Here is a 26,680-nt window from a genome sequence, read left to right as displayed (position 1 = left end):
GGTGTTCAGGACGGTACAAAGGCTCGGTAGATGGAAGCTTCTTTATATTTATTTATTTATTTATTTTGAAGCAGGATAAATGTCTCTGGTATGTGCATGCAGAGCGGTTGTCATGATGATGCATTAATTAGTTATTTGTCTGGACTGTGGCACCTTCTGTCTGTACAGTGCTGTGGTGCTGCTGTCATCAGGAGGTGAAACGCCAGGAAAAGGAGTTTCTTATGGCACATGTGTCTAATAATACTCAGAAGAGCGCACACACACTTGGCCTCCTTCTGCCAAAGGAGGCGCGGTATGGGTTCCCCTTATTCAAATAATTATTGTTGGAAAAAAAAACATAAAAAAATTAAAGGGAATTGATTTGTGGCCATGACTGAGTGGGCCAAGTGTTGAAGAAATCTCTTGACATTCATCTTCCTCTGCAGAGGGGAGCAGATCCAGGTTCTTGACATATTTTTCCTTAATTTCCACATCCAATAAGGCTGGAGAGTATGCTAATGGGTAGATGAAAAGACAGTCTGATCTAATCTCCACAGGCTTTTTGTCACTTTTTTATTTCTGAAAAAAAAGGTGATTGCAGTCCTTTGAAGCTAACGTCAAGCCATTTCACGGTCAGGTGAAAGAAAGACATTTCTTTGGTTAAATTGTGTTTTTACAATTATTTTACATTTACAATTGTTACTGTTCACATATTCATATTTATACTGTAACTGTAATAGGTCCAGTTCACAGTATCTCTTGTCTTGCCCAGAAACCAGGTTGATGGTTTTATTGTCTGATCTTTTTTGTTTGTATGTATTTATGTATGTGTGTATGCACACGACTTTCCAAAATTAAGGTCTTAAATATCATTAAAACTGACTAGTAATCTTTAAATCCAGAATAATTTAAAGGTCTTAAAAAATGCCTATGACCCAATAAATAACATAAAACAAGGCAATGATGCTGCCCTGGGCAAGAGCCCAAGTCACCTATATCAAAAACCGCCCACAAAATAGCTCACAAATAATACAAATTAAAATTATTGCTGTTGCCTCTTGTTGGCTTTCAGTATTATAGGTAATATGAGTGCTAACGTTGACAAAGGCTAAAAATTGCTGAAATTTTGAGGGAAAATTTATCTATCAAACAATAATATACTACTCAAGATAAAATTAAATTAATATTGTTTTAGAAAAACATCTGTCCCAAAGGTTTAAGATATGATTCTTATGATTCACTCAAATGAATGAGCATCTCATGAAGCAGCTTTTGATGATGACATCATTGAACAAAACAGCCATGAAGGTAAAAAGAGGCAACTCTAGATTCATCAAAAATAATTCATTTTCCTAATACAAAAATGTAAAATGTGTTGTGCAAAAATGCTAAATGCTTGTGGTGGTGTGGTTTGCATGGCTGCCCACTGCTCACCAGGGGTGATGGTTAAAACCTGAGGACACATTTTGTGTCACCGTGTGCTGTGCTTCAGTGTATCATAATGACAATCACTTCACTTCCATCTTAGTCTGCATAACCACCACAGATTAGGTGTGTCCAAACTTTTTACCATTAATAAAATTACCTGAAATTTGTGTAATTAACTGTGAGAATAATTAATTGGATCACAAATTGCCTAACAGCATCCATTACTTTAAACAAAGCCCTCTTTCATTTTTTGAATGTGTCATTATTAGTTTCTGTCATTAATAGCATAATACAAATTACTTGTGATATTGCCATTTATATTCTTTCCAATAATACATTTTTGCTGGCATTTTCCTTTTACTGTGTTTTTTTAGAAGTGATTGGGTGACATCCTACAGAGTGCTGTTCAGCAATGACAGTCATACATGGGTGATGCTCAGAAACGGCTCGAAGGAACTGGTGAGTTGCCAAAGTTGTGGCTATTTATGACAGTAAATCAAAGAACCATAAGGTTTTGTTCACATCTGAGTTGACTGTGTAAGGATGCACCATACTTGCACATGCTTTTGATATTTTCTTTGATTCAAAATGTTCAAAATACCTCTGAATGTTTTTCAGCATAAAAAAACTGCCTTGCCATTTCCTGCAAAAGTTCAGCAAGAATTGCGTTTTTTATTTGCTGACATCCAACTGTGAGTGGGATTAAATGTGTTTTAGTTTGGAGTATTGTTACATCCATTTAATTTAGAACGTGGTTTTAAATCCATTTGCTAGTCAAATGAGCTGCTAGGTAATTGTAGATATTGATCCTTGTCAGACAGATAGGAATCTCATTAGGCCTCATTAAAGGGTCGCAGTGCTGACTCAACAGGTGCTCTGATTGGTTATTATCGTTGTTGTGTTTACAGCCTGTCACTGTTGTCAGCATGTAATTGGACGAGGTAAAAGTGTTCAGCTAAATCTAATAGCCTCTCTGTAAAGAAGCTAATTGTAATTGCCTGCTGTTTTCCTCAGTGCTGAGAGATTGCCCTCATATTGGTTGATAATGAATTGTTTAGCTGCTTGAATTAAAAAAACTGAATCGTTAGAAGAATGATTGAGGATGTGCAGTGAATATGTATATGTACAAATCAAGGACCATGGCTCCATAACTGGCCTTATTTTGATATGTATATACATACCTATGCAAGGAATACACACTCACTCACTCTCAGGAACCAATCTAGGGACATAGGATGCTGGGCGGGGCACCAGTTACACACACACTTTATGTATATCAAAAGAGAGTGCTGGAGGTTTTTTGACATTTAAGGGGCTTTAGAAGATCTTGGTGTCTTAGATGTGTCTTGGACGTGAGGGGTCAGCAAACATGCCAGCAGACTTTGTGACTCAGTAATTCAAAATAGGATTCAAACCGCATAGTTAATAATGAAGTGAAGATGAACTGTATAATTTCTGTGAATAACTAGATCTCTTCATCTGCCAGAATAGTATGTGCTTCCTCAGTGTTCAAGAACATGTTTTGCTTTAGTGTTCACTGAACAAGAGAGTTAGAATTTTGAAAGGTTTGGAAGCTCATTACTCACTTCCCTCACAATCCTACTTGGAGCCCATCAAGGCACACTGGGCACAGGGCAGGGACACAGGGTGGGGCACACAGACCAATTCAGTCACAAATTTATTAAGTGTGCATGGCTTTCGACAGTGGGAGGAAACCCCTGCCAATACGAGGAGAGCAGGCAAACTCCCGTCAGCCTTTGTGAGAATTTTGAGTGTGAGCCTAAGTCTCAGTGAAAAACTTCTTTAATAAGTCAAATCCATTATGTCTGACAGAACACCTTTTTATTACAGAGAACATCCAGAACGTCACTTTTTAAGACATCCTGGGTGCCTGCACATGAACATCTAACCACTAATCTTGCATCCTGTTTTATAATCTGTTTCCTTGGAAAAATGCAATTTTTTTTACGGCATTAGCTTTAAAAAATGTGTTGTGAACCTGGCAATTATTGGTCCTTTTGGCTTGGTGGGGGAAGGGTGCTCGGGGATGGTTGTACTGACTACTTTTGTTTGGATGGCGCCCTTAGCATTTTGTCTATGCCATGGCCGGTACATATCCAAAGTCAGCCCTAACCCTAACCACAACGCTAACCCTACCCAAATGTTAACTAAAATTATGTTCAATTTCTTACGTGTATTCGGTGGAATAAAAATAACACAATCAAATGAAAGATGCAACCAAAACAGGACCATAATCACGCGACGCATGCACATTACCCAAGGGTATGCCATTCTGATCTGATGAAACACACCAGCTGTGATAGTTGGCAAGATGTCATCATAAATATTTTACTGGTTGTGAATTCTCATACTACGTAACCGTTATCTTTATAATAAGGAATACCTCCAACTGTCAACAATTACTGCCACAGCTGCGATTGTAAAGGGCATCCCAGGTTTTCTCTTCATTTTATCTTAGCTTTTTCCCCAATAACTAGGTCTATGCTGGGCCCTGGTCCAACATTTAGGCCTTGCTGGGCCCTAATAGCAAGTTTTGGGCCTTTGGTAAGTTGTTTTTTTGGTTCACAAAGAGTTTACCATGTAACTGAGTGAAAGTTCAGAGTGTGCAAAGCTCGCAACAGTTCACAAATATATACAATACCTTCAAAATACGAAAATCCCCATGATAATTACTGTATGCATTCCATACTGTAAGTATTCTTTTTGCAAGTTGTTTTTGAGGAAGCAACTAATGCACCCATTGCTTCACTTTTGCTTGTCTCAGTAGATCTTTCCTGGGAACAAGGAGAAGGAGATTCCAGTGCTAAACCTGTTTACTCAGCCTGTGGTGGCACGATACATCCGGGTGAACCCCCGTTCCTGGTACAACAGTGGCAGCATCTGCATGAGGGTGGAAGTTCTCGGGTGTCCCATGCCAGGTCAGGGAAACACTGGCTTTACCCTAAAACACAATCTGGATAGTCATGAACATACATAAGGAGGCAGAAATGCCAGATTCCAGTTTGGGCACCAGAAAGCTTGCTGGCGCAGCAACAGTTAACTTTTTGTCATTTTTACAGTAATTTAAACACTCCTGGATGTAAAATTGGTCAATGCCCAAACCACTAAACACTAAGATCCTAATCGCCTTGACAGCAATTATTGGACGAAAAAATTAGTGCATTAAAACACACCTGAGGCCTGTGCAACCGATTCTTTGGTTACTGCTGAATGAATGAGGTGAAAATTTTCATAAATGGCAAAATTGCAGGAAACAAGACTGCTTTGAGTAAACTGACCAGAAGGTTATCTGAAAAAAGATTAAGGAAAATATGATATGCTGTTTCACTATGAAATTTTTATTAATCCTTTTGAGTCAAGAACATTAGCGCAGGGAGGCTTGCATCCCACTGATGGAAAGATGTTTTCAAGAGAGGAATAATCCAAGGTCATTTTGAAAAGGAAAATCGTCCTCCAGAAAAGTAAAACAGCCTTTCAGAAATAGGTTTAGCATATTTATTATTAGTGCATTAAAAATATCCATAATAATTCAAAAGCTCATTGTATAGGAGAAATTTGGGAAGTTATTTTCAGTCCCTCAAAAGTTAATTAGCCACTATCTATCTATGTCTCTCTCTCTCTCTCTCTCTCTCTCTCTATATATATATATATATATATATATATATATATATATATTTTTTTTTTTTTTTTTTTGTTCTCTCTTTGCAGACCCCAATAATTACTACCGCAGAAGAAATGAAGTCACAACTACAGACAACCTGGACTTCAAACACCACAGTTACAAAGAAATGCGACAGGTAAGGGGAGTTGGATATTCTGTGCATGAGTCTTTTCCCACTATTTTTAGTAAAACATGAACCCATAAATAAAGATTATAACAATTTTATGCATGATTGTGAAATCTTCATATGGAAGATTCACTCCGTACTGCTCTCCCTCAAGCAAATTAAAATAAAGAGAGGGTACCATTCGGGTATTGTGATTTTTCGAGGGGATCCCTAAAAATGCATCTTTCAGTTTTATTATGCAAAATATTCTCATAAACTCGCCCAAAACTAGGCAGATAGACTTATGTACTTATGTGCTTTCTCATTTTTATTGTTTTTAATACATTAGCTAAAAACCGCAAGTAAACTTTTTTCACATTGTCATTATGGGGAATGAGTTGGGAAAAACATTTTTTTATCCATTTTGGAATAATGGTAACAGAATGTGATGTGCTGTGAATACTTTCCGGATGCACTGTATATATGGTCGGGCCTGATGAGGGATTCATGTCTGTATTAACGAAGGCAGCTCTCTCTGTGAGTCCTCACCGGGTACAGAGGAGCAGATGTTTTATCTGTGATTTACAAGGAACCTCAAAACTCACTTCAGCAAGGGCTTCATTAAAACCCCATCTTTTCACTCTGAGTAATGATCTCCCCAAGCAGCTGCTGGAGAGTAAACAGAAACATAGCTTGGTATTAATGCCGTTGTTTAATTAAGCATCTTGTCATGTCTACCATGGGTTTCACCTTCTGTGTGTCAGTCCAATGGGTGTCAGGGATGTTGAGACATCTTACATGCTTGTCTTTTTGCTGTCGTCCACCGCTCCTCCAGCAGCATTGGTCTCCGATGGTAATTAATTAAGATGCATTGTTCCTGTTCATTAGCCCAAGTCCCTCAGTAATAGTTTCATTTCAATTTTTCCAATGTTGGAACATCTGAGCACGGAATCTTGTTCACTAAGTACCTTGGACATATGGTGAGGTGAATTAACAAATTTGTAGATTTCCAAAGAGCAGTTAGTAAAAGTAATGAAATTAGTTTTAAATTCTTGCCATTGCCCATGGTTGAAGTACTTTTTCACATGTCTGTATTTAATCAAGTATTAATACTAAAACCCATCTCTACTCTTTATCCCTACTTGCTACAATTGCATTGCTAGCTTTCTATAGATAGGTTCTGTGGACCAATCTGGTTAGAAACTACTTTAGTTCTAGTTATTTTTGACATATTTTTGACATATCTGCTGCATTAGCAAAAAGATTCTTTGATATCATCATTTCACAATTATTGTAGCAAATTTGTGTAGCCTTTCTTGTTTCCTGTGTTTAGGAGAGTTGATTGACACCACGCGCGCTTCTGGTCTATCGTACCCACCATTTCCTCAAAACACTTCTAACAAATCACCAAAATATATTAACAAGAAAGAAAGGGTAGGTATGATAATGCATGTGGTGTCAATCAAACAGTTTTGGGAAGTGAAGTGAAGTGATTGTCACATGTGATACACAGCAGTACAGCACATGGTGCACACAGTGATATTTGTCCTCTGCATTTAACCCATCACCCTGAGTGAGCAGTGGGCAGCCATGACAGGCGCCCGGGGAGCAGTGTGTGGGGACGGTGCTTTGCTCAGTGGCACCTCAGTGGCACCTTGGCAGATCAGGTTTCGAACCGGCAACCTTCTTATTACGGGACTGCTTCCTTAACCGCTAGGCCACCACTGCCCCTAAGACCACTACTGCCCCTAAGGATGAGGTGACTCTTAATTCAGCTCATAGTCTTTTTAAAAAATCTTTTCCATCGTAATTATTGCCTGATGCTGCAAGACCCACCCACCTCAATATCTAGTGCAACTTTGCCCCCTATTGTTTCTCACTGGAATTGTTGATGTCAAACATGTTGAATGGAATATGACTATATAATACTAAGGCAATACAACATATTAAAAACATTATTCGAAATAATTAAATGCATCTAGTCTGCACAACCAGTGTATTTACTGTCTATGTATCTAAAGTTTACTAGCGCAAATTAAAATTGTAGCTGGGCTGTGACCATCACAGAGGGTTCAGAAGGAATTCAGAACAGGAATTTCAGATGACGTGACTTAAGCAGATAAGGTGACCTGGGTTTTTGAATGTGGGTTTTTACATCTGAACTACCAACCTACTCACTCCTGGTTAGCAATAGCTAGGTTTTCATAACTGGTCTTTTCTACAGAGTGTTAAGATAAGCAGGTCAAATTATATATTAAAAGGAAATGAAGATGTTTGAAAGTATAAATCGATAAATTCTACCAGCATAGGTTTGATAATGTGTGTACTGCTGTCCCTCAAAAAACTATGAGTAATGAGAAAATCTTCCAAATCTTGTTGTGATAATGTTTTTCAGTTTCACCTATTTTCTTATCTTTTGCACTTCGTCAACAGCTAATGAAGGTGGTTAATGAATTTTGCCCCAACATCACCAGGATTTACAACATTGGCAAGAGTTATAATGGGCAGAAGCTGTATGCCGTTGAGATCTCTGACAACCCCGGAGAACATGAGTTAGGTGAGTTTTCATGCATGCTATGCCAGGTCTTACCACGCACAAGAGTATTACAATACACATAGAGTGTTTTCCAAGGTGAACCAGAGTTTCGCTACATGGCCGGTTCCCATGGCAACGAGGTGCTTGGTCGAGAGCTGCTGCTGTTGCTGATGCAGTTCATGTGCCAGGAATACCTCTCCGGTAACCCACGGATACGGCACCTGGTGGATGAGACCCGGATCCACCTGCTGCCCTCAGTCAACCCTGATGGTTATGATAAGGCGTTTGAAGTGGTATGTCAAATAAGCTGTGAATCTAGAACATTCCAGCATTTCATTTTAAAATGTTACCTGTTGTTACCTCAGATATACAGACAGAACTATTGCAGTAAGGTTATATATGTACATTTGACATTTTTAGTGCATTTTCTACTCTAAATATATAGTATTGTATTATTGTAAACAATGGCCTTACTAAAGACATTCATTGGCTATATAAAATTGTTACACTTTCTTTTAAAAAAAATAACAATGATTATGTTGTGAAATTTACATGTAAAAGAAAACTACAGATGAAATTTGATCATGGTGCATGTGGCATGAGCTATCTTATGTAGGAAATTTTAAAACAACAATTTTATGAGTGGGACGCTGGAATCCGATGATACCTGAGGTTTGTGAAACAGATGCCATGGCATGTGGGTGAAAGATTGAAACGTGAGATTTTAATGAACAAAAGAAACACCAACACTGTGGCCTAAAAACTGATCACTAAAGGAAACGTAAATCAGCAGCAACCAGGTCTTCTCAATAACAAAGACACAATCAATGCATGACCCTGAATGCTGCCTACAGTCTCACATAGGAAGGGTTCTAATCACCCGCAATGAATGAGACATGGCCATCTGGGATTCAAAGTAGTATTTTGTTATGTCAAATGTTTTACATTATGCTACACCTGATGCACATTCTCAGTGCTCTCAAGATTGCTTTATCCCAATAAAGTTTTTTCGTAACCCATTTGCCTCAAAAATATTGTAAATTCACGTAAATTTCCTATGTAACGATAAGTCATAATTACCATTTCCAAACTGGGAGGTATGAACTTATCACATGCATTTAAACTCAGCAATAGTGAAGCTCAGAAGTGTATGGATTCCACAGGGTGTGGCCAGGCTCTTCAATCATTTGGCTGGTGAGACCACTTACCACTTGCGTGACACTGGCTTCCTGACCACAAACTACTGTTTCTATTTGGAAAATGAAAAATAAGTCAACATCAGCAATGTTACTGACTTGACAAACATTACATTTTTTGTACAGTTGTGTTTTCCAGAGCTACTCTGAAGTTAATGACTTGTACTGTTTGACTTGTTGTGGTGGGTTTTGGGTTCAGGGTTCAGAGCTCGGAGGCTGGTCTCTTGGTCGATGGAGTCAGGATGGTCTGGACATCCACCACAATTTTCCTGATTTGAACACTATCCTGTGGGAAGCGGAGGCTCGGAAGTGGGTACCTCGCAAGATCTTCAACCACCATGTACCCATCCCAGAGTGGTACCAGTCCAAAAACGCCACGGTCAGTTACAGAGCCAGAATCAGTTACATATTTATTTTAAAAACTGTTAAAAATAAAATGTAAATTATATACTAAGCACTCAGTATATAACTACAGAAAATAAATAGGAACATAAAAATAAGAAGAAATGTTCATTATTTAAAAAATAATTGGCTAGCTCTTAATAATCTTGTGATTCAGCTACAGGTTCACCTGAACAGTCGTAATTTCATATTCTGAAGATTTCATATTCAAGATTTTATTTGATAGAATCACTATAAAATGGCATTTGATAATTTTCTATGAATCTGAAATGTGTAATAAACTCTATCCCATGACAATGAGGAGGACTGATGTTGGGGGTGTTGTGACTGGTGTATGTGACACAGGCTGTCAGGGTCCTTAATATCCTGGGCTCAGTCCTGAGCTAGAAAAATGACCCGCTCAAAAGCTACATGAGCTCATCCTCTCTTATTCTTTTTAGATCTTGTTCATCTGTTTTGGGTCCAGACAAGAGGACAACATTCTTAACAGAAAATGTGCCAATCTAAGGGATAAAATTATAATAACTTGCACTGGAACTGCAAACAGAGGCTGTCGCCTGTGTTTGTGTTGCCCCCAGACCCCACTGGCTGCTTATAGAAACATGGAACCTTTCAATTCTGTGTAAATGCCACTTGCTTCCAGGAGCATTCTACCACTTCCAGATATTCATGCAATTTTATGCTTTGTTTCTATTCCCCAGTGGTTGTCATGTTGCAAGTTTTATGTACGTATATGACCTAAAGGTAAGGTGTTGGGAGTCAAATGCTTTTGAATAGGAATTTTCTATAGTTTTATACATTTTAAATTTTCATGAAATATTGACCATTTAAAATCATTAATTTTGGCTACTCTCAAAAATTACATTTAATAATTTAGAATTAATTCATCATCTCTTTCTTTATGGAATTAAGAAACATTAATTATCAAATGAAATAAGTTATGGCCCTTTTTGTAAAATTACTGTCATAATAGATAATTAATTGATGATAACTGATGATGATTGCTTGCTCACACATACTAAATAGGGTTAATAAACACAGACTATTTGTGTACAGTTATCTTTCTGTTCTGGCGGTACAATGGGTGAGTAGTTCAGGCTGCTGCCTGGCAACAAGGCGACCCATGCTCAGTTCAGAAAGTGCAGTCTATGTAGAATGTGTATGGCCTTTGTTCACATGGCTTTTCTCTGAGTTGTTGATTTCCTCCCACAGAGCAAAGATTTATATTTGAGGTCAACTGACTAATTTGGCCATATGTGTGAGTGGTGTCTTTTCCTAGTGCTTGTCCTTTCCTTGATTTCTGATCATGCACATGTGCATAAATGATTATATTAGAAGTACATCTTCATTAAGGACCAATGTCTTTTGAATAGTCTCACTAAAGATGTACAATGACTCAATATCTGACTGAAAGTTTTTATTTCTGGATAAATAAAAACATTTGGCTATTAAAAAAGAACTGCAATATTTATATAACTATACCATAGTTTACAGTTTTTGATTGGTGATTAATTAATCATATAATTTTACTATTTAACTTCACAAGAAAAAAATAATTGGTTATTTGTTGTACAGCAAAACACATTTTAGTTTAAATCAAAATGAGAAAGGAGATCATAATGACCAGGAGTAAGTGAGTGTGTGTTGAATTTGTGTTAGAAACATGTTGATCAAAAGCGTCAGTATGACAAAATCTATTCCAACCAAAACCATTGCTGCATTTCCATTTATTAATATATTACAGGGTCTGATTCAAATAAAAAAGGTCTAAATAAGGTGTATGAACAAGCTATTATTAAACCATAATTAACATTATTAAATGGTCAAATGAAGAGGGAAAAAGAGAAATCTGAAGAGGGAAAATTCATGTTAATAAAAATTGTCTGTATTATAATAGTCATTTAAAATTTCAGCTCTAAAAAGTGGTCATTAAGACTATTGTGAAATGGAGCCTGTAACAATGAATTATCAACATATAAATACAGTAATGGCACAGAAATACTGGTTATTCGCTCGCAAAACAGAATGTAAATGACATTATGTGGAGAACCAGAGGAGATGGAAGAAATAACAGATTGTGTCACTAGCGATGCATGATAATGTAGACCTCAGTTCTTTATGCCACTGTGAGTTCCACCACTCCATGTTGAGTAACTGTTTCAAATTCAGATCGCATGGTTAGGAAAGACTTGTTAAATCTTTCTCTAACGGAAGTGCCTGGATTGCCTGGGTTACGGCAGGTTGCTGTGGAAACGCGAGCCCTCATCGCATGGATGGAGAAGATCCCCTTCGTGTTGGGCGGCAACCTTCAAGGAGGGGAGCTGGTGGTGACCTTTCCCTATGACCGGTCACGTTTGGTGGGGGTCACGCGGCAGGTTACGCCCACTCCAGATGACCACGTCTTCCGCTGGCTGGCCTTCTCCTATGCCTCTACCCACCGGCTCATGACAGATGCCAGCCGACGTGTCTGCCACACTGAAGACTTTGCGAAGGAGGATGGCACCATCAACGGAGCGTCCTGGCACACAGCTCCAGGGAGTCAGTGGCTTTCATTTTTCTCCTGCTCCTGCTGATCCCAGTTTGTCTCTGCTTTCATCTGCTTTCATCTCTTCTGGTCTGGTTTTTACAACACATCTGTCTTTCTTAAATTTCACTTTCATTCCCAGGAGTCCCTCAATTCTCTTCCTTAATCTAAATCTGACTCTCCCCCTCTCAGCATCTGTGTGTGTGTGTGTGTGTGTGTGTGTGTGTGTGTGTGTGTGTGTGTGTGTGTGTGTGTGTGCTTAAACACCGTGTTCGGTGTGTTTTCTTCATCCTCTGTTTGTATTTACACAGATGATTCTTGCATCTGCTCAAATTCCTCCTTCTCCTCACTGTACTCCTGGTGGTTAAAGCTTTAACATTGAAGTCACAATTGTTCAACCCCAGCATCTTGTTACTTTACAAACCTCTGAATCTTCCATGGGTTCTTAATGATTCCTAATTAAGGGGCAGTGGTGGCCTAGCTTTTAAGAAAGCGGCCCTGTAATCAGAAGGTTGCCGATTCAAATCCCGATCCACCAAGGTGCCACTGTGCAAAGCACCGTCCCCACACACTGCTCCCTGGGTGCCTTTCATGGCTGCCCACTGCTCACTAAGGGTGATGGTTAAAAGCAGAGGACATATTTCGTTGTGTCACCGTGTGCTGTGCTGTGTATCACAATGACACTTCACTTTTAATTGATCTTTTGCTAAGGCCTGCACCTTTTGTCAATGATGCCTATCAGGTCTGTTATTCGATGGTGGACCTAAAATCTAAAGAACTACAAAAAAAAAAAACTAGTGACAGTTGCTAATATGGGGCAGGACTCACAAAAAGGCGTTAGCATCTCTCAGAGACGTTGGTCTATGTGTCACAGTCCAGTGTGACACACAGGCCATCAAGCTGATCAGTGTGGTGTTGTCTCATTGGCAGGCATGAATGACTTCAGCTACCTGCACACGAACTGCTTCGAGCTGTCCATGTACGTAGGCTGTGACAAATTTCCACATGAGAGCGAGCTGCCAGAGGAATGGGAAAACAACCGTGAATCTCTTCTAGTCTTCATGGAACAGGTATGAATACATTCATTTATTATGCCAAACAATCGTGGTGACACAACTAATTAGAAAACATGTTTGTGAGCATTTGTGTATTCAGTACATATGCACAAACCACACAGCTACACACATCCATTTAAATATATAAATTTTTATATTGGTCTATAGACTAATTTTTGGACCACACTAGTTACAAAATATCATATTTGATGTCGTCTAGTGTTTTCTATTTTGGCTAGACCCAGAATGCTTCTTCAGACTTTTATGAGAACAAATAACCGTGACATTAAATTTGTGATTATGGAAAGGCATCACTGTGCCTTTGAACGTCAACAATTGTGTGTTCTTGTTTGTTCATGTGTCATCCTAGTCTCTTTCAGGACCAGGAAATCTGATTTGATGGCTGCTTTACATTAAATGTGTAAGGGGGAGAGAGAGGAAGCACAGTATTTATTGCTCAGTGAATCATACAATGTCGAATTACATATAAAGGGCTGCTGTGCAACTGATCCAAACAAATCCATAACAATCCATTGGGAAATCTGTCAGGCGTCTCTTGAAGGTAATTAGCTGCAAGGGTGGCTTTCCTAGAAGGGCCAGTTCTGTAAATGCCACTGCTGTTAATAGACAGGTAGTGAATCTTTTTTAAACATTACCATGGGTGTTTTCTTCCTTGGTGCTCACAGTTAGTCGGTTATTACATAATTAAATTAACAGACTGCTTAAAGTGTTGGAGGCAGATTCTAGGCCATGCCAAGTTGAGTATGTAAAGTAACTGGGCAAAATGTGGTTCATTTGGGAAATAGTGAATCAAATGACAACAGTGCAGGCAGTGGTGGCCTAGCGGTTAAGGAAGCGGCCCCGTAATCAGGAGGTTGCCGGTTCGAATCCTGATCCGCCAAGGTGCCACTGAGGTGCCACTGAGCAAAGCACCGTCCCCACACACTGCTCCCCGGGCGCCTGTCATGGCTGCCCACTGCTCACTCAGGGTGATGGGATAAATGCAGAGGACAAATTTCACTGTGTGCACTGTGTGCTGTGCTGCTGTGTATCACATGTGACAATCACTTCACTCTCACTTTCACTTCTTTTATGTATCAATATTAATTTAATGGCATTTTTATATAAAAAAAAATATTTGTTCTACAAATCAAAATAATTTCTTTTAAAAAAGGGTCATATAGTTGGGTTGATATTGTACTTAAAAATGATATAGAGTGATGGGAGTTGGATTGTCTTTTATTTGATCATTTGTTATTTTGTTGTACAAATGCCATGAACTTGCAGGGCCAAATTGAATTTATGTGTCCTTAAGAGTCAAACTGAGCAAGTTTTGTTAGGATAGCGAAAAAACAAGAGTCTGAAAAGAATGTAGTCCATTTACCCTGCAGCTTTCTTCTATATTTGTGAATTTTACCTCAGTTATCCAGTCTGCCTCCTCAATATTAGTTACACTTAAAATTTGTCATGTGTGTCTATGATCAGTTTTTGGTGTGCCTGACAGAGCAAGACATATGACAGGAAAAAATTACTAATTCGCACAACTTTTACTGATTTACTGAACAACCAAGACACAATACACATGGCAAGACACGATACTGTGCATCTGGAAAATATTAATCACTTTTTCCACATTTTGTTATGTTACCACCTTGTTCCAAAATGGATTAAATTCTACACACTACACCACATCTGGGTTTTAGATTGTATTCACATATACATATGCATCCACAGCCTTTGTTCAAAACTTTGTCGATTACAGCCTCAAGAATATGATGCCACAAACTTGGCACACCTATCCTAGGACAGTTTTGCCCATTCCTCTTTGCAGCACCTCTCAAGCTTCATTAGGTTAAATGGGCAGCGTCGGTCCACAGCCATTTTAAGATCTCTCCAGAGATTGTTCAATCTGATTCAAAACTGGGCTCTGGCTGGGCCACTCAGGGACTTAGCCACAGAGTTGTCCTGAAGCCACTCCTTTGATATCTTGGCTGTGTGCTTAGGGTGGTTGTCCTGTGAAATATGAGCCACTGTCTCAGTCTGAGATCAAGGGCACTCTGGAGCAGGTTTTCATCCAGGATGTCTCTGTACATTGCTGTAGTCATCTTTCCCTCTATTCTGACCAGTCTCCTAATTCACCCTGACATGACCTTTAAGCAATCTGCCTTTTGGCAATTCACAGGTGGGCTGCCATGTGCCTTTTAGTAAGATGTGGCTTCTGTGTGACAACTCTACCTTACAGGCCTGATTGGTGGATTGCTGCAGAGATGGTTGTCCTTATAGAAGTCTCTCCTCTGTCCACAGAGAACATCTGGAGCTCTGACAGAGTTACCATTGTGTCACTCTGTCACCTCCCTGGCCCTTCTCCCCGATCATTTAGTTTAGGTAGCCAGAGAAGAAACGTCATGGTGATTTTGAACCTCTTCCACTTATAGAAGATGTAGACCACTGCTTATTCCTTAAAAGAAGCAGAATTGTTTCTGTTACATGCCTGGCCCACCCTCCTTACCAGCTACTGGAGGACCCAGATCCGTCGCATTCACACCCACCCTCCCCTCAGGAGGAGCCCCCAATCCGAAGTGCACCCCCCCCAAAAAAACTTTTGGGCTCTGGCCGAGATGGGACATAATGGGAATGGGATTTTATTTACAAACAGAAACAAAACCAGGCTCGATGGCAGAAAACAGTGAAACCAAAAGGCAGAACAACATAAACCAACCCGCATGCGTGTGGCAATTGCCAGAACGCAAAACTACTAAACAGTGGCAGGGTCCACTACAGAGTTCACGAAAGAGGTCACAAAAATGTCGGAGCCGCTGAGGGGCTGAACCACACTTTAAGCACCAACACATTTTCAGTAAGTAACCTTTATTGTAGAATTGTGCTTCAAATAAAGAACTTTTTGTTAAAAAGGTTACTTGATCATTTACAAGTTAGTATTGACCAAATTGACTAGTAATTTTAAACAAAAAGCCAACCTATAAAACTGCATTGAGTTTGAACATTTTGTGCTGGTGCACAAAAAAAATAGCTAGGTGCACCATTGCAACCAGTGCAATCATTGCAAAAAGTTAGTCTAGAGCCCTGTTTATATGTGGATAATATGCAGTAGACTAAGGACTGATGCTGTACAGACATGCTGTGTAGGTGCAAGCTGGATTCTTTCCAGAAAAAACCTCCCTGCGGCTGTTGACACCTCCACTGAGATCTCGATTAGCATTTGCCGAAATGCATGCATGACAGTCATTGGCAGTGGCGCGCCGAAAACGAGGGCGTCGTTAATCACCCTCCCAAAGCAGGAGATCTGCTTCTGCCGCGCTGTGTCAACATTTCTCTGCTCATGAGTGATTCTGATGACTTAATCAGGAATAGCAAATGCAAGATGAAGGAACACCCACCTCTACACGGCACATTCATGCAGCATGTGGCATAGTGACACAATTTACAAGCACAGACCTGAAATAAATAAATAAATAACATGCAATAAGCTGGTTGCACAGAACAAACTAATACATTGCACCTTTTAATTTTATTTTAGTATTCAGTCTTCATTTCTCCCTTGTAAAATTATTTGAATCTGTCTGAATGCAACAGCAACTCTTGTCCACAGCTCTGATCACAGACTTCTTTTGGGTTTAGATCTGGAATCTAGCTGGGCCATAATATAAATGTTCTTCCTATGAAACCATTCTTTTGTTGATTTAGATGTATGGTCATTGTAACAGAAAGTAACAGGAATCGACTGACACTGTCATCCTCATCACGAGATGTTGGTGCAACCATTTTTCTGCTCATTTGAGCAATCAAAGCATCAACGTGGTCTTTCAGCACCAGCGTTCAGTCAACTGTGTGTTTGGATGGGGTTAAATAAATGCTGCACGCAACGTTTTCTTGGTGTCAATTTCTGCCATGACAAACACGTGTGACATTCAGAGGGCTTTCATTTCAAACGTCCATGTGGACGAAAACTTATTCTATGAAAAATATGCTTGCTTGCTCTGCATTTTTTAATTTTATTTATTTTAAACTGACCTATATCCAGTACCCACATTACTTTATTAAGGCCATTATTAAGAAAAAAACAGATGGCTGCAGTTTTTCACAATATTACAAATAGTCGCAATGACTGTAACTTTCCAATAGCATATTGATTAATTGCCATTAACATAGGGCAGTAGTGGACTAGCAGGTAAAGTAAACCAAATGGTTTCAGGTTCAAATCCTGAACAATCAAGGTGCTATTGAGGTCCCTTTGAGCCTACCTCCCCACATGCTGCTCCCCAGGCACCTTTCATGGCTACCCACTGCACACTATGAATGATGGGTGAAATGATAAATGCTGTAAATGTAAATGTAAATGCTGTAAAATGTCATTGTCATTGTGATGCACAGCAAACACAGCACACGGTGCACACAAATGAAATGTGTCGCTCTGCATTTAACCCTTAGTGAGTGGTGGGTAGACAAGAAAATGCATGGGGATGGTGCATGTTGTGGCACGTTGGCAGTTCGGGATTTAAATCAGCAACCTTCAGATTACGTGTCCACTTCCTTACCCGCTAGGCCACCAGTTAAAAATTACGGCACCTGGAGATCAGACAAGATTGGGTGTTCTTTAGGTTCTATGGTTGTATGTGCTGTGCTGTGTATCACAATGACAAAAAAACAATCACAATGAAGTTCAATGCTTGATAAATGAGACATAAATAGAGACCTAAAATGAGAGTATGTGCCTTAGTGCTGTCATTTATGACCAGGTGCACCGTGGGATTAAGGGTGTGGTCAGAGACTTCCAGGGACGAGGCATTGCCAATGCAATCATCTCTGTGGAAGGCATCAGCCATGATATTCGTACAGGTGAGACCCCCTTTTTAAATTGTCTTATTTGTATATTGTCAGAAATTGTATATAGTGTCATTTTGCTGACTATGGTCCCAGCTGCCTTGAGATTAATGACAAGTTCCTCCCGAGTAGTTCTGGGCTGGTTCCACACTGTTCTCATTATCACTGAAACTCCACAGGGTAAGATCTCGAGTTTAGCTCCAGACCAAGTGTTTTTCCATTTTTGTCTTCCATTACAAGAACGGGTCTTGTATCCCATTCCAAACTTTTGTAGGTACACAATCTCATCCCTGAATTCGTTGGAAAGCTCTGCTTGGCCATGGTGCAGAGTTCGGAATCTCGATAGATTGATTGCTTCTATGGATAAATACAACTGGGAGCCAGAAATCTTGCTAATTGATATGGGATAAATTTATTTTATAACCATTTTCATTTTTTTTATGTCAATTGAAATAATTGATTGATCATTTCTGTCACGATTGGGTGCAACTGGAGACACAGCAGGCACCGGTCTGGGTAATTAGGTATATATGGCTAGAGCCCTATTATAAGGACATGTTGGGCAGCAGAACAATGCTGTGACATTTTTATGGGAACCATGCAACTGTGATGTAGGTTTGTTTTCCGTTCTGGCAATGCAGGCTACGTTCTCCCCTTTTGTTTCCCCTGTTTTTGGCCCTCATGCCTGTTTGGTTTGTGTTGTTTAATAAATCATTGTTTGCAGTACGCCCCAGTTCTGCGCTTCATTCCCCCATCAGCTTGTGGACGTGACAATTTCTTTGTTAGTTAATCAGCAGGGGTTCAAATATTTTTTCCCTGACTATTTGTGCATTTCTCATTCAACAGCAATATAATCTAGGAAAAACACATAGAAGTATAATTGTGCTGTTTGTCTCTTCCACAAATTAACCTTCTGTACAGCCCTTATATTGGTGAGTTGTGAAGAGCAAAAAGCAATTTCCCTAAATAAAGTTTTTCTGATTCTGAAAATAATTTTCCCTTAACTCAGGGAGGTGTGAATGAGTGTAATTGTGCTTTCAGTGCTGCTTGTGTTGCCCTGTGGTCTCGGAGAGTTACCCCGGCCCAATCATATAAGCTCAAATCCATATGATGACTCATTTCTGTAGATCGCAGGCCAGCTTTTTTCCGCCCGGCATTGCTGTGTGATGATATTTAGAGGACCATGCAACACATTTGAGCCAGCGTGTGCGAAATATGAGATACTAGTGCTAATGGAAGCCGATGCCACATTTACCTGGGTTTAAATCAGAACCAGTGCAGCACTCCAACACTCATGTAAAACTCCTTTGGCACTTTTTAATGTATATTAGAAAAATTGTCTCTAGTTTTATCAATAGACATGTGAGAGCAATGTCTTTGAATTTTAAAAAATATGGACACATGCAGGAACAGTACATACCACAGAAACTTATGTTGCAGCCAGGTGCATGAGTGCAGACTGTCATTAAATTAATTTTGCCGAGGGATTGGATGTTTAGCTTTAACACCACTAGATATACTGTCCATACTGTGATGGCAAAATTCATTCTATCTCTTCCTGTTTCCAGATTAAAGACCGCATTGGTGTAAGGAATGTGAATTTATCACCACACCATTTTGCGACATAAACACAACATTTTCTGCCAGATGCAATTAAAACATTGCTGATATCCATGCGGGCATGACGTGGCGGGTGAACGGAGAGGAGGACGAAGAGTGACGAGGAACGAAGAATGAAGGACGCTTTCACCCGCAGTTTGCCCGCATGGACGTGACAGAAAGACCTGACCCACATTTGGACGCCACCTGACGCAGCCCCGCTGAGATCGGAGGAGCCGCGACTCGCCGGGAGGACGCCGCCAGCTTCCTTGTCCCTGGCCTTCCATGGCTTCATATTCAGCAGGGTCCCGACCCCTGCCTCTCAGTCCCGTGTCTGGCGGCGTTGAAGGTGAGGAGCGTCCATTCAGCAGGGAGACTGACAGGGAGTGGCGGACGAGGTGCCGGTACCACACTGGCCCGAAGCCGTCTGCGCTGGAGAACCGCCGCTCGTCCATCTGGAATACTGGACCATTCATTCATTCAGTCATTTATCATTCCTCTCTGTTCATCTCATCCTTTCTGGTTTTCGAATCGATTCCGTTCGATTCCTCCTGTCCACTCGGACCATTTAGACTGTGTTTGGACTGTCCTTCCTCCTTCATGGACTGCTTCGTCTGGCCCGCCAGGCGTCGTGCCATCGGAGGGGGGATTCTGTCAGGATCCGGTCCGAAATGGGTTTACTCCGGTCCGGAACAGTTTCATTGTTGTCATGTGTAATGTTCCCTAATCGTTTTCACCTGTGTTTAATTGTATAAAGCTGCCCTGTTCGTTTCTGTCCGCTGTCAGGTCTTTAACGTTATGTTCCATGTTCACCAGTGTCTACGTCTCGGATGTCTCCCCTGTCCTGTGATTCACTAATTAAACCCCGGTTTTGTGATGTCAGGTGAAAGCGTCCTCCATTCCTCATCACTCTTCGTCCTCCTCTCCGTTCACCCGCCGCGTCATGCCCGCATGGACGTGACAATATCCTTGTGCAACATTCGCAATGAAGGTTCCGATCTGATTCTCCAACTTATTTTATATTTCCCATTTGGGTCCCTTGCTTAGATGAATTGGAACAGTACTTTCCTGGGAAAGCTCTTAATTTTTGAAAATAATTATGTGGCGTACCCTGCACAGTGACGTAATGCTGGCATCAGAAATTCGTTCATTGGCCTTGTTTGTTACCAATACAGTGAGTGTTGGTTTGGTTGGTCTGTTATTGGTTTTCAGTTTAATTGCGTAGAGCAGTGGTTCTCAACCGGTGGGGCAGGCTAGAGGATGGGAACAGCTTTGGGGGGGCCCAGTTTGCAAAAGGTTGAGAACTCCTGGCGTAGAGCGTCGACATGTTGTTGTGCTCTTTCTATGATAAATACCTCCAAGTCTGAATAAGTTATACTGGAATAATAAAGTGATTCCAGCAAATCAGTCATTAAGTTTAAGCTTGTTATCGAACCATTTTAAGTCAGTCATTTTTGTTACACTTGACGTTACGACAATGTCAAATGAATCGGATTTTATTGTCAGTCTGTCAGACTTTGCTCATGCAAATAGTCACATGCATCATAAACAGCCAAAAGATGAGCTCTGGCTTTATCTTAAGAGGAATCAGGAAAAAAGCAGGAAACAGGGGTATAGTCTTCGATATAGTGATCCTACAAAATCCTCAGTTTTGATAAAATTATTGTCTGTGACTAAACATTTGGATGATAACTTGTCCTAAGGACTTTAGATGCCAGAGGGTGGGAGTATTTTGAAATGTACTGGTAGTGCTCAGAAGCATGACAACAAACAGCCAAATACAAAAGATGATACCTTGAAGATGTCCTGCAATGTCATTGGGATGTTCTTGGAACCATAGACAGTGACGTTTAGGGAACATTTGTAGCGGTCCTTTCAAAGACATTTATTTTGATTGCTGTGAAAAAATGTGTTTCTGTGATTGTGCTATCTCTGTGAATGTGTCTACATTTGTTTTCTGAGTACTTTGATATGCTCATATGTATGCAGTGATACTATAATGCAACTGACTGGTCATTATGTTTGTTGTGTCTATTTAAGTGCGGGTGTTTTATAGCAAATCATGTGCGAATGCGAATTAATATGTGGGGATTATGATATAGTGTTGTGTTCCAGCAAAAGTGCATGTCTGTAACTAGAGATAGCTGAAGATAAACCTGCCCGAGCCACAACTGCATCAGCAATGCCCCTCAGGCTTCGGGTTGCCTGTCAATCTCTGCCTACACAGTATTGAGTCAAACAGCAAGTCACGTCAGGCTCTGCCAAGCCAGCGTCATATAGCATCAGTCAGATAATTATGCCAATAAAAGGAGTATCTTTGCAATTCATCTGACCAGGTGGTATAATGGCAAAACTCAAAAATGAAGACACCATAGCACATTTTCTTTTTCAATTCATACTATGAATCAAACACTCATCTGGTACCATTCTGATTCACTCTTTCCCAAGTTATTCCTTATGTGCAGAAAGGTTGAAAGTGTGGGGGTGTCTAGAGTAATAGGTGTGATTTGAATAAGAAGTCCATGTTGGTGAGAGATTTGGGTGATCAGAGTAAATGGGCAGGTGTAAATGACTTTGACAAGAGCCAAATTGCAATGACTAGACCTCTGGGTCCAATAGTGCAAGCCCCTGGTCTAACTGGTGTAAAAAGGAGAAGTATTAACTCCTCTCTCTACACAAAAGAACTGTATTAAAACCCACTTCAACCTGATGTTACCTGGCAGAAAGAGGCATGGCACAATAGAAGTTAAAAGGATGAACCGTTTCTAATTTATTAAAACCAGTAGATTATTATTGCAGTTACATGTAAATATTGTATGTAAAAAAGGTACCAATGTTGCAGAAAAACCCAAAATAAAAGAAAGGAGAAATTGATAGAAAAAAAGAGAGAAAAAGCCAAGAGAAACAGAGAGAGAAGAAAGGCCCAGTTCCTGATGGAAAGGAAAAAAGTGAACAAGACAAAATTTTTTATACATTTGACTCACAGGAAGCTGTCACAGACCAATCAGAGTTTGTTTTTCTCTGCCCTGTCACACCCTTGGTGTCTCCTATCTGGGGACACAGCGGGGGATTCCAGACAAATAGTATTTCATACCTCTTGCTCAGGGGAAGGCCGTTTGACAAAGATATCGATAACGGAGGTGATGAACCTCTACGCAAGACAAAGCTGTATAACGTCCCTGCGACACTGGGTACCAAAAGTGGTCAATACTCTTATAGAGTATCTGTGTAAATGTACATTGACCAGCTTAGATACAGATATGTATGCTCTCACAAAGCTAAATGTTTAATATATGGTCTATAATAATAAACTGAAATGTATCAGTAATATTAGGCTCTAGTTTACTTTTGTGGGCAGCAGAGTTGCAGTGGTTGTATAATTTGCCTTACGTAGTTTAGCACTCTTTAATAGTAATATGTCATGAATGAGAAGGTGTTTCCAAACTTTTTGCCTGTACTGTATGTCAATCTGGACTAGAGCATCTGCTACATGACATAAATGTAAATGTAAACTAATCAAGTCTGATCTTGTAGTGTATAATGACCTACAGTACAATGTTCATGCAACGTTCTCTGTTTTTGCAGCGGCGGATGGTGATTACTGGCGTCTCCTGAACCCTGGTGAATACCGAGTGACAGTCAGGGCTGAGGGCTACAACCCCTCCAGCAAGGTGTGTGAGGTAGGCTATGAGATTGGCGCCACCCACTGCAACTTTGTCATCAGCCGCACGAACATGTCCCGCATCAAGGAAATCATGGAGAAGTTCGGCAAGCAGCCCATCAACATGCCAAACCGACGGCTTCAGATGCGACCGATATAGAGGACGACAAGAGAAGAGTAGAGACCGGTCCTTCTACCCCGTTTCATTTATTCTACCTACCCTCTGCACTGTGGAAGACCGCAACCATCACGGACAAGATGCCACTGTTTGGAGAACAGAGGGGGGTTTATAAACCATTATGTTAGCTTGACATTAGTACATGATTGCTCTCTGTGAACACGCTCTCAAAAGCACATTTCACACAGAGATGTGAAAATGAGCGTTTAAAACCTCTGCTTCTTGTGCAGCACTTTCCACATCTCCCTTGGTATCTGCAACGTCAATGTCTTCTCGCTCTATGTGTTATGCAAATTAAGAACTGATTTCAATGCACAGAATACTTTTTTTGATGTCATTCATCATTCAAAGTGGAACTGTATGCTACTGTAGGAACATTTTTCAAAGGCTGCATTTTGGTCCAACTATGGCATTAACTTTAAACACAGACTGGCATAATTACCATCAGATTCCTTTATCTTAAAGAGAAAAATATATAAAGATTATGAATTTAAATGATGAGATCGATACCTTTTATTTAATTATATGTCATTTCTAAGATTCTATATATATAATTTTAAATATAAATTGACCTGAATAGTTCTGCCATTTTTTATATATTCTACAAAGTCACCACAAGGAAAATAAAACAATGCAATATGCAATAGCTCTTCTGCCTAAAAATGGTGTTCCATTGATTCTATTCAGATTGTTCTTGTACCATGACATTCTCAAATGTAACAACATTAAACCTGCCAGTTAAAGCTGTTTGTCTTTGTCTCCTATATGTCATTGCATTCACTGGGCTATATAATTAAATAGATACAGTATTTACTGTCCTCACATAGAATTATATAAAATTATCATTGCACCAACATGTTAAAATGCAAAAATCACAAGAAAAACACAGTTGTATTGTAGGTAGGATTGTGCAGTATAAACAGTTGTTGGTTGCCACTGAAATTGACATCTTTCTCACAATTTAGTACCTCTTTTGCCTCTGTATCTCTGAACCTTTTGTTATATTCAGTCAATTTTATCTCCTTCTTAATACCAAAATTAATTTAATGCCAAATGAAAAGAAATGTACAAATCACTCACTAGTAAGAAGTCACTTTACAAGTAAATAAGGTTAGACTTGTTAATTAGGCGAACATGTTTTTACTGATAGACAGCTGTTTCCTGACTTTGTTTCCACCCAGTTCTTGAATTGAATCAAGTGTGGTGGAACATGGAATGCTGTGCAGGACATTAAAAGAAACTGTCATGATCTGGTCCGGCAGGGGTTACTCCAGGTCCGGAGTTCGGACCGGAGTTTCATGTTCGTCCTGTGTAATGTTCCCTGATTGTTATCACCTGTGTATCATTGTATAAAATTATCCTGTTTGTGTCTGTTCGCAGTCAGGTCATTGTTTGGTGATGTTTCCCTTGTCGTGTGCATTACGTATTAAACCCTGATTCTGTGACGTCATGCGTATGCATCCTCCTTCCTCGCCATTTCCAGCCCATTGTGACATAAATAAATAAACACAGTCCCCATACATTGCTCCTCGGGCTACTTTCATGACTCCAAATTGCCCACCAAGGGTGATTGGTTACAAGAAGAGGACACATTTCATTGTGTGCACCATGTCCTCTGCTGTCTTTCACAATGACAATCACTTTCTTTCTGCTCTTTCAAGGACCTATGCTGGAAAGAAAGTCAGATCCATGGATGCCCCATCTTCTAACTTAGAGAATGTAAAGCATCTGTTGCCTTTCTCACAGAAACCACAGGACCATGCAATTTTGTTGCCATGAGAAGGACTGATGTAATATCTTCATATTTGTATTTGGACAGAAAATCCAGTGTTCATGTTCACCAAAGTACTATGTCTTTCTTAGCACTTTATTACAGGGCCGCCTCAAGGCTTGCCTGTAATTACTTCCAGACATAGCAAAATCACCAATTACACACTCACACACACACATGCACACAAGCTCTCTCTCACTCTATGCAGCCTTTCTTTGAATCTAATAATCAACCTGCACACCTGCCATCTTATAAGAGGAAAGTGGGGGGAAAACATTTGCAGGGATCTAATTATCTTGTCTATTCTTGTGTTATTTGTGTTAATCTGATTATTGCATTGGGATTTCCCGCAGCGCAAGCAATGCCATTTAAGGTCACAGCTGTGCAAATGATTATACATTGCAGGCCACTCGTCACTGCGCATCACACACTTGTGTCTAATTGGACTGAGCCTTTGATGAAGTGGGGAAATCATGACGCACCAAGGCTTCCTTTACAAATCGATCAGACAGCCTCTGGAAGGAAATCACTGGTGCATCGAGTTGGATGCATGGAAGATTCGGATGTGATTATTAGCCATCATCTGACTTCTGACGATGCTGGACGCGGCCAGGGCAGGAGAAGGGCCGTGATACAACTACTCCCTAGGGCCAAATTTAATCAGGTCACTTCACAGCAAAAAATTCAATACGGAATCAATGACATTTTCATGATCCATGGAAAATGGGGTCCACCAAGAGAGAACTACCGTTCAGAGCAAAAATAACACTAAGTGAAGCTATCTCCTGTGACTGTGATGATATACACATGTTTGCTAACACACATACAAGGACCAAGCAAATATCAGTTGAAAGGCCAACGTCCTTCTCAGAAGTGCGTCCAGCCTTTGAAGTGACTGTCTTTCTGGACGGAGATACACTGGCATCGAGCAACTCTCGTCTAAAGAGATCAGGCCGTGAAACGGCACACATCAAGGTTCAGGATCCGCCGTTGTACGTCAGACAGGGACACTTTTGTCCATTTGTCCCAAAGAAGGAATCAGAGGAATTTTTAGATGCATTTTCTACAGAAATGACAGGGCAACGATTACATAAATATGCTAAAAATGAGTACGACGCACTTCACTCTTGTGTAGAATCAAAACATGCCATTACAAATGGGGTGAGAGGCTCTCGCCGCAGATGGAATTTGTGCCCATACTCAGCCTCTGCATGCACTTACAGTATATATACACTCATTCACTCATTCTGTCACACATTAGTATTTATATTGTCCTGTCGATGACATATTGTGACATTTTTGTTATATAAATGGATCATTTGCACTCATTTCCCATAATATAACATAATTAATAGAGAAAGCCCCAGAATCTTCATTTTAATTTTTTATCTTAAATGTACATTTATAATATTCATAGTTTCATTAGATACACCATGGCAGTATTAAGATTTTTTGGTTGTTTGTATATAATTTTTTTACATGGGTTAAAACAACCCTTCTTATTAAATTTTTTGAGCATCAAATGTTGTTTTCAATCAGAAATGTATTTTATTTTAGATAATGGTGATAACGCCGTTATCCTGTGTTTGACAGCTTCTCAGATTTCCTTTTTTTTAATCTGGGATAAGGTAGAAATACTGATGTAGGGGTTTAACAGTGTCCCAACCTCGTGTCACCAATACCAATGCCCATCCCTCTCCCACACATCAGTCTGCCCTCAG

The 26,680-nt window shown here is 40.0% G+C and overlaps 1 protein-coding gene across 1 annotated transcript in view; it reads left to right on the top strand.

Moving 5' to 3' along the window:
- Nucleotides 1-24,522, top strand: part of cpxm2 (carboxypeptidase X (M14 family), member 2) — a 52,367-nt gene extending 27,845 nt beyond the window's left edge. The window contains exons 5-14 of the mRNA XM_028970156.1: nucleotides 1,782-1,866; nucleotides 4,196-4,346; nucleotides 5,137-5,225; nucleotides 7,629-7,752; nucleotides 7,828-8,024; nucleotides 9,127-9,306; nucleotides 11,570-11,867; nucleotides 12,784-12,923; nucleotides 17,666-17,765; nucleotides 22,935-24,522. Coding sequence (XP_028825989.1) covers nucleotides 1,782-1,866; nucleotides 4,196-4,346; nucleotides 5,137-5,225; nucleotides 7,629-7,752; nucleotides 7,828-8,024; nucleotides 9,127-9,306; nucleotides 11,570-11,867; nucleotides 12,784-12,923; nucleotides 17,666-17,765; nucleotides 22,935-23,170 — 1,600 coding nt within the window. The 3' untranslated portion in view covers nucleotides 23,171-24,522. The remainder of the gene's footprint in view (nucleotides 1-1,781; nucleotides 1,867-4,195; nucleotides 4,347-5,136; nucleotides 5,226-7,628; nucleotides 7,753-7,827; nucleotides 8,025-9,126; nucleotides 9,307-11,569; nucleotides 11,868-12,783; nucleotides 12,924-17,665; nucleotides 17,766-22,934) is intronic.
- Nucleotides 24,523-26,680: the final 2,158 nt, after the last annotated feature.

The sequence above is a fragment of the Denticeps clupeoides genome, chromosome 2, assembly GCF_900700375.1.
Source record: "Denticeps clupeoides chromosome 2, fDenClu1.1, whole genome shotgun sequence".
NCBI lineage: Eukaryota > Metazoa > Chordata > Actinopteri > Clupeiformes > Denticipitidae > Denticeps > Denticeps clupeoides.
The sequence above is the reverse complement of the archived record's forward strand: the minus strand, read 5'-3'. Positions and strand labels throughout refer to the sequence as shown.